This window comes from Topomyia yanbarensis, chromosome 2 (assembly GCF_030247195.1).
Source record: "Topomyia yanbarensis strain Yona2022 chromosome 2, ASM3024719v1, whole genome shotgun sequence".
NCBI classification, from domain to species: Eukaryota; Metazoa; Arthropoda; class Insecta; order Diptera; family Culicidae; genus Topomyia; species Topomyia yanbarensis.
The window spans coordinates 250,686,275-250,700,939 of NC_080671.1; the positions used below are offsets into that span (position 1 = coordinate 250,686,275).

Here is a 14,665-nt window from a genome sequence, read left to right on the forward strand (position 1 = left end):
ATCATACACTAAAGGCATTCAATCCAAGCCTTCGATATTCGGCACCACAAATGAACACAAGACGGTTGCCATAAAATTCATCCAACCTAGTGCACACGCGAACGAAGGCGATAGCAGTAGACAGGTAGAAGGAAAGAAAGGGCAATAGGAACGACACCAATAGCTTTGTGTGCACTGCTACGGCAAATACAGCTGGCCTTTGTTATCCAGTGCGCACGGCACCAATAAATTAACAATGCCCATTTTTGAGGCGATAGCAGTAGACAGGTAGAAGGAAAGAAAGGGCAATAGGAACGACACCAATAGCTTTGTGTGCACTGCTACGGCAAATACAACTGGCCTTTGTTATCCAGTGCGCACGGCACCAATAAATTAACAATGCCCATTTTTGAGCATTGTCAGAGGATTAGGCTGTGTATCATACACAATAGGGCAACACAATTTGCACACCGCACTCAACTGCTTGCTGAGAGTATAAATAGGGACAGTAAAGAAAGAAATTTTCAGTACGAATTAATAAATCATTTAAAGAACACACCCGCAACTTTAATCTTCGGAACAGTAGTTCCCCGCGAAACGAAATACCCATAAACGGAACAAGTAGTTCCCCGCGAAAACATTTGGCGCTGTAGACAGGATACAATTGATCCTTCGAGACTCGGAAACCATGGACCGACTGGAGAGAAGACGCTCAGCTACCCAGGACCGAATGAACGCTATCATCAACCGGATCAACGGGATGGATGACACCACTGCCCGACCAGAGGACTTGGAAGCTGAGATGGACAGTCTGCAAGAGACTTGGAGTGAGTACCGGGACTTCCACAATCAATCCCTCGATCTCTGCGAGGACGACGAGGCAGCCAAAGATGTCATCTAAGAGGCAAATGATTTGGAAGGAATGTACAACCGAGCGAAAGCCGCTGTTCGGGAATTCGCTAACAGAATTCGGCAACGGCCGACGCAATCACCGATGGAGGATATTCCAAACCCAGCTCCAGAGCTACATCTACCCAAAGGAATCCTACCAACGTTTTCGGGCGATTATGGAGAGTGGAGCTCTTTCTACGACCTGTTTGTGAGCTCAGTGCACAATAACCACCAATTGACGAAGGCCCAGAAGTTGTTCTACCTCAAGACATACACCACGGGACGAGCCGCAGCAGTGTTGAAGCATCTGAAGGTGGAGGATAATGCATATGAAGGTGCATTAGAAGCGCTGAGGAAACGATTTGACCGAAAGGACCAGATTGTGAACCACCATGTGCAGCGTTTTATGGACATCCCATCTACAACGGTCGGGTCGGTCGGAGCCCTGCGACGGCTGTACGAAACTGCGGACGATGTTTCGAGGGCCTTGAAGGCTCTTCAACGGGAGGAACGGGATTGCTGGTTGATCTACATATTGCTTATCATACTGGATGATGAAACAAGACAGCTGTGGTACACGAAAACTACATTGTCGGAGGAAGCACCGTCACTAGAGGATTTCCTAATATTCATCGAACAACGATCGTATGCACTAGAAACATCACAATCATCTGCGGGAAAGGCAAACCTTCGGCAGTGTAAAGCTGCGCCACAACGCAGTAGCAGTTTCGTGGCTACCAGCAATTCCCAGGTTGGAAAATGCATCATTTGTAAAGAGCAACCGCATCCACCTTTCTTCTGTCAGCAATTTAAAGCAGTAACTCCCAAGGACCGACTCAAGCTAGTGGAAAAGCACGGACTGTGCAAAAACTGCTTAAGACCTAAGCACGGAACGGGCTTGTGTCAAGCTGGGTCCTGTAAAAATTGCAAACAAAATCATCATACTTTGCTGCACGATGGACTACAATCAGCAGCGCCGCAGCTCTCGTTCGCAGTAACAAGCAACTTTTCGATCAACGATGATTTTTCCTCCGTACTGCTGGCCACTGCAGTCGTTAACGTGCTGGACGCCCACGGAAAACCACATCGTGCCCGCGTGCTGCTGGATTCTGCATCACAAGCATCCTTCATAACAACAGAGCTCGCCAAGCAACTCGGGATTCAACCCAATGCACTAAACATGCCACTTCGGGGAATCTCTGGAATCACGACCCAATTAAAGAGCTCCGTCACCGTAACCCTTCAATCCCGTGTCGCTAATTACGCTGCGCAAGTGCATTGTGCAATTTTGCCAGAAATTACTGGAACGGTTCCTCACCGGTTCGTCGATATTTCCAACTGGGACCTACAAAGCTTCCAGCCACTCGCGGATGACTGTTTCAACACTCCAGGAAAGATCGATCTTTTACTTGGAGCCAGCCTCTTTTATCAGCTGTTGGACTCCGAGAGAATTTCGCTGGGAAGGACGAAACCGGTGCTACAGAAAACCTGCCTGGGATGGGTGGTAGCCGGATTCTGTGACGATACCGCCGGAAGTGACATTACAACATCGTGCTTAATCGGAGTAGCTGGAGCGACGGAAGAATCAGCCACATTGAATCAACTACGCGAATCGTACCAGTCCCTAATCCAGGGACAATAATTTACCTCCCACATCATGCAGTAATCAAGGAGAGCAGTACTACTACGAAACTCCGTGTTGTCTTCAATGCATCACAGAAATCATCGAACGGACTGGCTTTGAACGATTTGCTAATGACGGGTCCTGTGGTGCAGGACACCTTATACAATATACTGCTCAACTTCCGGTCATACCGCATCGCCTTGACTGGAGACATCGAAAAAATGTATCTACAAGTCAAAGTTACAAACGAAGATAGCAAGCTCATCCGTATGTTGTGGCAGGAAGCAGGATATCCTCTCGCAGAGTATGGAATGAATACCATTACGTTCGGAACCACATGCGCCCCTTTTTTGGCTACTCGGACGTTACAACAGTTGGCAGAAGACGACGGTGAGAAATACCCACTTGCCAAGCAGGCAGTTAAGGATTTTTACATTGACGATTGTTTAACGGGTGCTGATACGGTGGAAGAAGCAAAGGAAAAGCGGCAGCAGCTGACTTCTTTGATGCACGGTGGAGGATTCCCAATCCGAAAATGGGCGTCCAATTATCCCGAAGTTTTGGCGGATATACCGGCATCAGAGAGGGCGTTAGAACCAGTTCACCAGCTAGATCCTGAGTCATCATTGAAAACTCTCGGTGTTAGATGGCAAGTACGGGAGGATCTTTTTACCTTTGATGTAGCGGTCGATCTTGAGCAGCCGCATTTCGTCAAACGTGAAGTGCTCTCAACCATTGCAAAAATTTTCGACCCACTCGGGTTAATTGGCCCAGTAATAGTCCTCGCTAAGACGTTCATGCAGGAACTTTGGAAACTAGACATTGACTGGGACGAACCTCTTCCGGAGAAGCTCAACCATCGCTGGCGAATGTATCTGAGGTTCCTCAAGGAGGTTTGGCGAATCAAGGTTCCCCGTCGTTGCATTGGAATCGACAAACCCGTACGGATTTACCTGCATGGATATTGCGATGCTTCCGAGATGGCATACGGCGCCGTGCTCTACCTTCGAGCTATTGACGCAGAAGACAATGTGAGTTCCCGATTACTCTGTTCAAAGACGAAGGTGGCCCCAATCAACCGACCAACCATTCCAAGGCTGGAATTGTGTGCAGCGATGCTTCTCAGCCAACTAATCAAAACAGTAAAGGGGACTCTACGAGTGAGTATTCATGGTACGGTGGCGTGGAGTGATTCTACGACTGCGCTGGCATGGATCGCAGGAGATCCAACACGATGGAAAACGTTTGTCTCTAACCGAGTGGCAGAAATCAACAATGTTATCCCATCGGTCAATTGGAGGCATATTCCTGGAGAACGCAATCCAGCTGACCTACTTAGCCGAGGAACAGCACCATCAGTTCTCGCCACATCTCAATTATGGTGGCATGGTCCATCTTGGACACCAAGTGATGCTGCAGACTCCGCGAAAGTAGTGATTACAACATCAGAGCAACGCATAATCGAGAAGTAGAGGCGGCAACCCCAATATCCAAGCCTTTGTTATTTCCGTGGACCACATTGTGGATGTATCAGAGTTATTGACTACCATCTCCACATATCCCAGGCTCGTTCGAGTGGCAGCATGGATAACGCGGTTCATCAAGAACTGCCGGGGCGAAAGACATCAACGGCAGCTAGGACCATTAAGTCCAGGCGAATTCAAGACAGCGCATGAATTATACATTCAACACACGCAACAACGGGCTTATTCAGCGGAAATTCACGCTCTCAAGCAAGGACTACCATTACCGCAAAATAGTTCCTTGCTTCAATGGACTCCTATCCTCGATGGTGATCTTCTCAGGGTGGGCGGAAGACTCGCACTATCAGGACTCCAATACGAGACGAAACATCCTATTTTACTACCACATGATAGCAAATTGGCAGAAATATTCTGTCGATACGAACATTTACGCAATCATCATATTGGTGCTCAATCACTCTTGGCCTCGGTTAGAAGGATATTCTGGATACCCCGTGGACGACAGCTGGCACGTAAAATAGTAAGAAGTTGCATACCGTGTCACAAATCCAATCCAAATCGAGGACTTCTACAACAAATAATGGGAAATCTTCCACCTGAGCGAACGAAACCATCGGACCCGTTCTACGTGTGTGGAGTGGACTATGGCGGTCCAATTACATTAGTTCAACGAAGAGGACCTGGCTCTCCCACAACGAAAGGCTACATAGCGGTGTTCATTTGTTTTTCAACAAGAGCAGTGCACCTGGAGGCAGTTAGTTCACTATCAACAAAGGCTTTCCTGGCAGCATTGCGACGATTTGTAGCACGCCGGGGACATTGCGGTCATATCTACAGCGATAACGGCACCAACTTCGTAGGCGCTGCACGGGAAATGAAGGAATGGTACCAGAAGGCTCGAACGCAGGATCATAACGATCAAGTGGCAGATTATTTAGCGATGGGCGGAACGTGCTGGCACTTCATCCCGCCTGGATCTCCACACATGGGCGGTCTCTGGGAGGCAGCAATAAAATCAGCAAAAAAGCATCTCACGGTGGTGACTCAGCGCGCGCGGCTGACGTTTGAGGAATTTTCAACGCTTCTTACGGACATTGAAGCAATTTTGAATTCACGGCCAATCTCTCCAGCTTCCAGCGATCCAAACGACCTAAAACCGCTAACGCCCGGACATTTCTTGATCGGCCGACCCCTAACTGCTCCGAATCAGCAAGATTATCTTCCAAGTAACGATGTGAGCTACGACGTGAGATTTAAGTACATCAGCGAACTCAAGAAGCACTTCTGGGACCGGTGGAGTATGGAATATCTTCCTGAACTACAGAGGAGAGGAAAGTGGCACCAACCTTCAAAGGAGCTACATATTGGCGACTTGGTTTTGATCCGGAAACAAAGGCTTCCAGTTCAAACTTGGACTCTGGGACGAGTCACCCAACTTCACAGCAGCCCGGACAGCAACGCTCGACTGGCAACTATAAAAACGCCGGAGACGGAGCTAGTACGATCAGTACACAGTCTAAGCAAACTTCCATTACAGTCAGAAAATTAAAAAAAAATTTTTTAATTTGGTGGGCGGAATGTTGCGGCTCACCCTCAAAATCCCTATCCGAAACATACATTAAAAAAACTGCGAAAACCTGCCCTGAAAACATGCCATACTCACCCTCCGGATCAGCATCACTTCTTCTCCACGCAAAGGTCGATCATACACTAAAGGCATTCAATCCAAGCCTTCGATATTCGGCACCACAAATGAACACAAGACGGTTGCCATAAAATTCATCCAACCTAGTGCACACGAGAACGAAGGCGATAGCAGTAGACAGGTAGAAGGAAAGAAAGGGCAATAGGAACGACACCAATAGCTTTGTGTGCACTGCTACGGCAAATACAACTGGCCTTTGTTATCCAGTGCGCACGGCACCAATAAATTAACAATGCCCATTTTTGAGCATTGCCAGAGGATTAGGCTGTGTATCATACACAATAGGGCAACACAATTTGCACATCGCACTCAACTGCTTGCTGAGAGTATAAATAGGGACAGTAAAGAAAGAAATTTTCAGTACGAATTAATAAATCATTTAAAGAACACACCCGCAACTTTAATCTTCGGAACAGTAGTTCCCCGCGAAACGAAATACCCATAAACGGAACAAGTAGTTCCCCGCGAAAACATTGGCTTCTTTGGACTTTGGTACATTTTTGCCTTTCTCATATAGAAAGGTAATGCAATCACTCCAAAAATCGTCAATCATACCGGCCCGGAGGGAGTATGCAGTGAGGGGTTGCTACTTTAAAATTAAAACTAGTTTAAAATTTCTTAACAAGTTGAAAATTTTTGGCAGGACCTGAACCTCCCGGATCCTTCTCCATGATCCGCCGCTGGTTTCAAGCGATGTTTCAGTATCACATGGTATCTCAAGATCGTGGCTGTCGATCCATTGTATGTATGTGCAAATCGTACTGCACATGTAATATTCATTTCCACCATTGTATTGAACTTAACCAGCCATGGAATGGTAGTCTGGACAAATGAGACAAGCACAATTGCACCACTAGGTGGATTAAAACAGGTTTTTATTTTAGGAATGCGTCGAGTTGAGACGAAAACGTAATATGATTTATTATTACTAGGATAACACTTTCCGAATGTAGAGAGAAATTTATGAAAAATGACGATTTCCATTCGATTCTAGCAGGTTCTGATCGATTTTGATGAGCATTTGATTTTTGTTGTATAGGTCAAATGTTTGAAAACAGTAATTTAAGGTCAAGATAGCATTATTTTGAAACCGCCAATTTCGGAGGTTTAGTATCTTCGATGAGTTTTACAAACGTTAAACAGCGCATCATTTGATAAAATAATTTTGACGGTATGTCGTCCAAGAAGTATTTATGGTGAATTTTCTCAGGTTACTATTTATGACTACAATAAAGTCTCAACATATTCGCTAAAGACACGAGCTCTGATACTATTTTCTGAAAAATTAATTCTGCATAATTTTCAAACTTCAAAAATTACGGTTTCGGAATTATGCCGTTTGGACAGTATGATCGATTTTCACTAAACCGAATTTCTGGCTACGCCGCTGATTTCAAGTAAGTAGAAACAAAATCGTTCTACACTCGTTCAACAGAAACTTCTTCGAATGCTGAATATCTATTATAACACATTGAAACCCCGATTTTATCAGCCAAATATGAACATAGGTTTGATGGGCTCTAGCAGACGAACAAGACTGAATTCGAGTAAATCCTTTGTTGAGCATGTTTTCCTTATCATGAAGATATGCGAAAATAAAAAGTTCATCATAATCAGAAATAGTTATCAGACTACATCAAAGGACGAGAAGAATATTTTAACAGCTTCAGTTTATTATAAAGAAAAAAATTGCCCGATTTAGTCAATGTCCCCATTTTGTCAGCCTAAAATACACCATGAGACTGATAAAAATGGGTCTTTATTGTATGTATTATTCGCTGTGTTTCACATTAATAGGTACATTTCTTTTTTGGAGATTTTTCTATTGCATCGAACTACAACAATTTTAAGGTAGTTCTCAAGGGGTTATTTCATAGACTTCTTCCAAAATTTGGCGAACCTATTCCAATTCGTATACCAATGAATTGGTATACTTAAGGGTTTATACGTTGCAGATAGAGAAAATACTGAAATTTTCAGCTTTTTTCCTACACAATATTACGAAAACTTATTAAACATTTTTTCCTAATAAGTTTGCGAAAATTATAAACTATTTGAAAACATTCGATTTTTTTGGCTCAGTTCAATATATAACCCCTTTAGGAAAATTCAGTTTTCCCACCACAATATATATATTTTATTAACAGAGCATTAACAACAATTCGTTGGTATGTCTATTTTTTGGGCCATTTTTTCGCTTTCCCATTGATTTGGTTTGAGATTTCTAGCACTGAAGTTGTCCTATGCTGGTTGGAGCGATTCTCTGAGTCCTGCCACTATCCCATGTAGTATGTGTTATCAAAAACATCGCGAAGCATCAAGTTCTAAATGTTCTCAAACGATATAATATCCGAAGAGTGATAAGAGTTATAAGAAATGTCTCATCACACTGTTAGGTGGATTAAACACGTTTTTGTTTAAAAAATGACAAACTAACAACAACGCAAATTTATCAACCAACAATAAGCGTTAAACCAAATACCCATCCTACATATACCAAACCTTATAGACTACCTCATTGTCATAAGGAAGAAATAGATAAACAAATTGAACAAATGAAAAAAGACGATATAATAGAAGATGCCATATCAGAATGGAATAGTCCAATTCTGGTAGTACCCAAAAAATCTAGTGGAGATAATAAAAAGTGGAGATTAGTAATTGATTTTAGAAAAATAAATCAAGTACTACAAGACGATAAATTCCCATTACCGAATATCGAAGATGTAATTGACTCTTTAGCAGGAGCTCAGTATTTTTCACATTTAAACCTCTCACAGGGTTATTATCAGTGTGAAATAAAAAAAGAAGATCGTCCAATCGCAGCTTTTTCAACTGGGACAGGACAATACCAAATGAAAAGATTGCCGATGGGACTGAAAATAAGCCCATCATCTTTTTCACGATTAATGACAGTGGCAATGTCTGGTCTTACAGACATGTGTTTAATCTATTTAGATGACATAATTATTTTTGGAAAAACTCTTCCTGAACACAACAGAAATCTTATGGCAGTGTTTGAAAGATTGAGAATAGTTAACCTACAGTTAAACCCATCAAAATGTATTTTTTACATTTCTTATAAAAGAAATGTATAGAATTCGCTCAAACTTTCAAGATTTTTTCCGAGGCCCGGAGGGCCGAGTCTTATATACCAATCGACTCAGCTCGACGATTTGGGACAATGTCTCTGTGTGTGTGTGTGTGTGTGTGTGTGTGTGTGTGTGTGTGTGTGTGTGTGTCTGTGTGTCTGTGTGTGTGTATGTAACGGACAAATTCTCATTCGTGTTTCTCAGCAATGGCTGAACCGATCTTATCCAAACCAATTTTAAATGAAAGAACTAAAAAACAGTATGAACGCTATTAATTTGTTTTTGATTCTGATGTTTAGTTTCCAAGATATGAATGTTTGAATGCGTAAAAATGGCGTTTTTTGCAGTTTTTTTTAATTATCGGCCGAAATTGACAACATAGATTAACATATACATTAACATTTATATGTTTTTAGACAGCTTTAATGAATACCTTTCGAACAAGCTATAGATTGTTGAAATCGGACTATTATCAAAAGAGATATTTAACATTAAATGCGGACGAAAGATTTTTATCATTTCCCATTGCCAGAAATATGACCAAAAACATGTAATCTATTATTAACGCCAAAACGGCTTATTTTAGGTCAATTGTATCTTCAGAGAATTTAATGGAGGTAATATGCCCTTTCTTTTGGTATTGTGCTTTTGCTAATTAATCCCCCTATGAGTGAGATATCTTCACAAATTTTCTTGGAAGTGATTATATCGAAATGATGCCTTCAGCAAATTTGTAGCTCTTACTTTTGCGAATAACTTTACTAAAGACTTCAAATATCTATTTTGAATACTTTAAAAGTTATGGCTTGTTGTTTGTGGATTACTCTTCGTCGCCTATTTATTGTTCAATATAGTAATAATCCATTGAAATAAGCCAAACATTATTTCGTTAAATCGAATTTTGTATTTCATTTTTCTATCTACAACCGCTAGAAATAATCACTGAACATTTCCAAGTTGTCTGGAAGGAACTTGATAACTTATCAGTGCAAAAATGTTCATTTGTGCGAACCTTCTGACTGCAATTTTTCTAACTTATAACCATCGGATCGATCTGAAACATATCGGAAAATGAGAAGCGAAATAAATAACTCCAAGCAACGGCGTAGCCAAGAGAAGGTTTTGGGGTTTAACACCATACAGCCCCCCCACCACACCAAAAAAAAATATTGGATTGGAGTTGAAAATTTATTGATGCTGACTGATTTAATTCAATATTACAATAACAATTATCTGATCCGTAGATTGATAACCTGTTGTTGTAAACATCATGAGGACTTTTGATAAATTGTCGGAATGGGGTCCTGATACGTAACTGATCTATTGGTCTTGATTTCACAGTTGACTAATAGCATCAATATCAAATTCCTGCCTGAAAACATTCCAATAGAAAATTCCAGAGATCTGTAATCAATCATAATCCTCAGATTTATTTTCAAATTTTCAGCTTTTTTCCTACACAATATTACGAAAGCTTATTAAACAATTTTTCCTAATAAGTTTGTGAAAATTATAAACTATTTGCAATTTTTTAATAGTTTTATTTTTTATTCAACCGTGATTTTTTAATAAATAGTGACCATCGCTTCACAACGTGGTCTATTTTTCATGGCTTGTGGTGAGCACGATTTCTCGAATTGCTGAACTGAAAATTATGGAATAGAAATTAATTTTTAGTATTCTTTACAGACCCGCTGGTGCCCTAAGACGATTTCGCTAGATTTTTAGAGCACTGTGCACTAGACTGCCAGAAAAATGATGAATATTTGAAAACTCAATCGGCCCCCTGAGTCGATTCCTAGTCCCACCAGGAGTACTTGTACCAAATTTGAAGCAAATCGGACAAGTCTAACTACCGGACCATCGTGCCTGAAGTTTATATTGGATTTTTCAACAATTTACATGAAGAAAACTCACTAGCTCGTATTTTCGCCGCTAGGGGGCACTGTATACATCGTATTATCACTGTAAGTGAAAATAAGAAAGATATTTTAATTATCTACAACTTTGTCGAAGACTGCTAGTAAATCCGGCTATGTTAAAAGAAGTTATTAAACTTTTAACGAAGTGATGTCTGAGTCAGTTTTGCATGGGGCCTAGCAGTGCATGGTTGTGTATCAGTGCTCGAGTCCCGCGAACTATATATTTTTGTGAAATAATGGTTAGATTTAGCCGAATAGTATGTTTACAAGAATTATAGTAAATAATACGAGTTATGTTTTGGTTAGAAAATTTTAGTTCCACCTGTGACTGCATAGAGGGCGCCACTACTAACTTTTCATAGAAGAGAGATAGAGTATCAAGATGTTCAGAAGAAATACTGAAAAATGCCTGTTCTATAACTTTGTAGAAGACACCAAATTTCTATCTCTCTCCGTTGAAAAGTTAGTGTTGGCGCCCTCTATGCGGTAACAGGTGGAACTAAAATTTTCTAATCAAAGCATGACTCATATTATTTACTATAATTCTTGTAAACATACCATTGAGCTAAACCTAACGATTATTTCACAAAAATGTTTAGTTCGTGTGAATCGAGTACTGATACACAACCATGCACTATTAGGCCCCATGCAAAACTGACTCAGACATCACTTCGTTAAAAGTTTAATAACTTCTTTTAACAAAGTCGGATTTACTTGCAGTCTTCGACTAAGTTGTAGACAATTCAATTATCCTTTTTATTTTCACTTACAGTGATAATACGATGCATACAGTGCCACCTAGCGGCGAAAATGCGTGCTTGTGGGTTTTCTCCATGTAAATTATTGAAAATTCCCATACAAACTTCAGGCCCGTTGGTCCGGTAGTTAGACTTGTCCGATTTGCTTCAAATTTGGTGCAAGTACTCCTGGTGGGACTAGGAATCGACGCAGAGGTGGGCCGATAGGGGTCATTTTTTTCCTGTCACCCTACTGTGCACCCAGTGCATTAACGCAAGTGACGGAAGGTTATCGAAAAGTTTCGTGAAAATGAAAATTCCAGTAATGATGATGATTTTCCCAAACGGTTCGTTTTCGTGAGGTTGCTATTTGTTCTTTTGCATTAGGATTAGCGATAATAATTCAAATCAAGAATACTACTGGGAAGTCACCTTTAGAAAAAGTCGACGTCGAAGTAAAATTTGAAACTATGCACGCATGTACTTCAGAGATAGCGTGATATCAGGAGCTGCGATTTCATTTCAACGCTTTTTTGTGAAAAGGGCGTTACTTACAAATGGCTTTTTTCATACATGCGAATGAGGGCTTTGAAACGCAACAAATTAACCTTAAAAGTTTTGATTCTACGATATTGCTTTCTTAAACTACAGCAAACAATACAACGGGCGAAACTGTATTTTTGTTTGCTTATTTAAAGTTTCGCCCTCCATGCTCCATGCAAACAAACAGGGCGATACTTTTTTTGCTAGCAGTTTAGAGGCGAAACTGTTATTTTCGTATTTTTTTAGGATTATCAAGCTGATACCAGCTGTAAATAGTAACAATGATCTCTATTGAAAAAACACGGACGAAATCGGTTGTGTAGAACAGTAGTTATTGTAAAAAACGTAAGGGCGATACTTCAATGCTGATAGGTGGGACCGAAAAAGTAAACAATCGCCAAAGCGGCGATACTATCATTTTGTCAATTTCAATAGCAAAAACAAATTTTAATTTAATAATTTCAAATACTTTATGAAGTTTTGGGTTCCGATCACTGAATCATGCAATCTAGGATGTAAAAAAACACAATAGTTCTTAAATATGAAATAAAACCAAGTCTGGAAATATTCACTGTTGATTTTCTTTGAGTGGTATCACTGCTAGTATCGCCCTTTTCAAGAAAAAGCGTTGATTTCTTAGTTCTCAGTCGCGTTGGAAATTTGAGTAAAGTAAAGCAAAGTAAAGTAAAGAGTAAACTTCAAATCGATTCGAAAAAAATTTCGATTTTTTTGGCTCAGTACAATATATAACCCCTTTAGGAAAATTCAGTTTTCCCACCACAATTTAGATATTTTATTAACACAGCATTAACAATCATTCAATATTTTATGGGCCATTTTTTCGCTTTCCCATTGATTTGGTTTGAGATTTCTAGCACTGATGTTGTCCTATGCTGATTTGAGCGATTCTCTGAGTCCTGCCACTATCCCATGTAGTATGTGTTATCAAAAACATCGCGAAGCATCAAGTTCTAAATGTTCTCAAACGATATAATATCCGAAGAGAGTGATAAGAGTTATAAGAAATGTCTCATCACACTGTTAGGTGGATTAAAAACGTTTTTACAAAAAGAATTAATTTATTTAGGTCATTTGATATCATCCGAAGGCATAAAACCGGATCCAGCAAAAATAGAAGCAGTTAAAAACTGGCAGATACCAACTACAGCAGACGAAGTCAAACGCTTCGTTGCCTTCGCAAATTATTATAGAAAACATATTCCATATTTTGCTCAAATCTGCCGACCACTTAACATTTTGACAAGAAAAAACGTTACTTTCCAGTGGTATTGCGAATGTCAGAAAGCTTTTGACACTTTAAAGCAGCATTTCATAAACCCACCTGTATTGGAATACCCTGATTTTTCAGAAGGGAATATTTTTAATTTGCATACGGACGCCTCTGGCTATGCGATAGGAGCTGTACTATCGAATAGAACAGGAAAACCTGTTGCATACGCAAGTAAGGCATTGAATCCAGCAGAACAAAATTATTCCACGACAGAGAAAGAACTTTTAGCAGTGGTCTGGGCTACAAAACACTTTAATTCTTATTTATATGGCAGAAGATTTGAAGTGTTTTCGGACCACAGACCGCTAGTTTACTTATTTAGCCTGAACAAGCCTTCCAGTAGACTAATAAAATTTAGACTTGCACTGGAAGAATATAATTTTGAAATAATGTACAAAAAAGGAAAAGATAATGCTGTTGCGGATGCATTATCATGGATGTCCATTAAGGAATTGAAAGACTTACATAAAAAGATTGAACAAGAAGTCCCAATAACAACAAGAGCACAGAATAACACATCAGATATAAACCATTCATCAACTAACACTAACGATAAGGTGCCTGGCCAGCAACTTGAAATTAGTAAAACGATGGAAATGGTGATAGATGATGTTCATGGAATGCCGGAAGTAAAAATCGCATTACATAAAAATGCAATTATAATAAAACCAGCGAAAACATTAGTTCAGCTACGGCGGACAATGCAAACGCTAAAGAAAATTTGTGTGGAACATAAAATCAATGAGCTCATTATTACGAAAAGAGATGAAAAAGCGCTAAAATTCTATAATGACATTCATATGAATGATCTTACCAAGGGCATGCCACCTATATACTTATTGAAAAAAGAATTAAAATACGTCGACGACAATATGACGAAAAAATTAATTATAAATGATTACCACACACTTTCAACGGAAGGACATGCAGGAATAGAGAGGATATTACGAACAATCAAACAAAGATTTTATTGGACAAATATGAAAAAAGATATTGAAGACATCTCTTTAAACCTTGTCAAAAGAACAAAATTATAAATCAAAAAAGAACGCAACAACAACCGCTTCAACAGCTTTTGAAACAGTATATTTAGATTTGGTAGGTCCTTTACTACCTAGCCCAGAAGGTCACCAATATGTATTGACGTCACAATGCGATCTAACAAAATATGTCACAGCAACCGCAATCAAAAATAAATCCACAGAAACAGTCGCAAGGGCATTTGTTGAAACTATTATTCTATGCGATCTAACAAAATATGTCACAGCAACCGCAATCAAAAATAAAGGCACAGAAACAGTCGCAAGGGCATTTGTTGAAACTATTATTCTAAACCATGAAAATAATTACTGACAGAGGAACGGAATTTACGTCGAAATTATTCACAGAGGTATGCA

General features: G+C 40.1%; 3 protein-coding genes across 3 annotated transcripts; all 3 read left to right on the forward strand.

The window, feature by feature from the left end:
• The first annotated feature begins 901 nt into the window (after positions 1 to 901).
• Positions 902 to 2,512, forward strand: LOC131680232 (uncharacterized). The gene has a single exon (XM_058960950.1). It carries the CDS (start codon positions 902 to 904, stop codon positions 2,510 to 2,512), a length of 1,611 nt encoding a protein of 536 aa, XP_058816933.1.
• A 203-nt stretch (positions 2,513 to 2,715) lies between these two features.
• On the forward strand, positions 2,716 to 3,966 carry LOC131680233 (uncharacterized). Its single transcript, XM_058960951.1, has one exon. The coding sequence runs from the start codon at positions 2,716 to 2,718 to the stop codon at positions 3,964 to 3,966; it is 1,251 nt and encodes a 416-aa protein (XP_058816934.1).
• A 592-nt stretch (positions 3,967 to 4,558) lies between these two features.
• Positions 4,559 to 5,527, forward strand: LOC131680234 (uncharacterized). Its single transcript, XM_058960952.1, has one exon. It carries the CDS (start codon positions 4,559 to 4,561, stop codon positions 5,525 to 5,527), a length of 969 nt encoding a protein of 322 aa, XP_058816935.1.
• The last annotated feature ends 9,138 nt before the right edge of the window (positions 5,528 to 14,665 follow it).

Excerpts from the sequence above, each read along its gene's own strand:
- LOC131680234 (XM_058960952.1), top strand. The coding sequence starts at position 4,559 with ATGGGAAATCTTCCACCTGAGCGAACGAAACCATCGGACCCGTTCTAC.
- LOC131680232 (XM_058960950.1), top strand. The coding sequence starts at position 902 with ATGTACAACCGAGCGAAAGCCGCTGTTCGGGAATTCGCTAACAGAATT.
- LOC131680233 (XM_058960951.1), top strand. The coding sequence starts at position 2,716 with ATGTATCTACAAGTCAAAGTTACAAACGAAGATAGCAAGCTCATCCGT.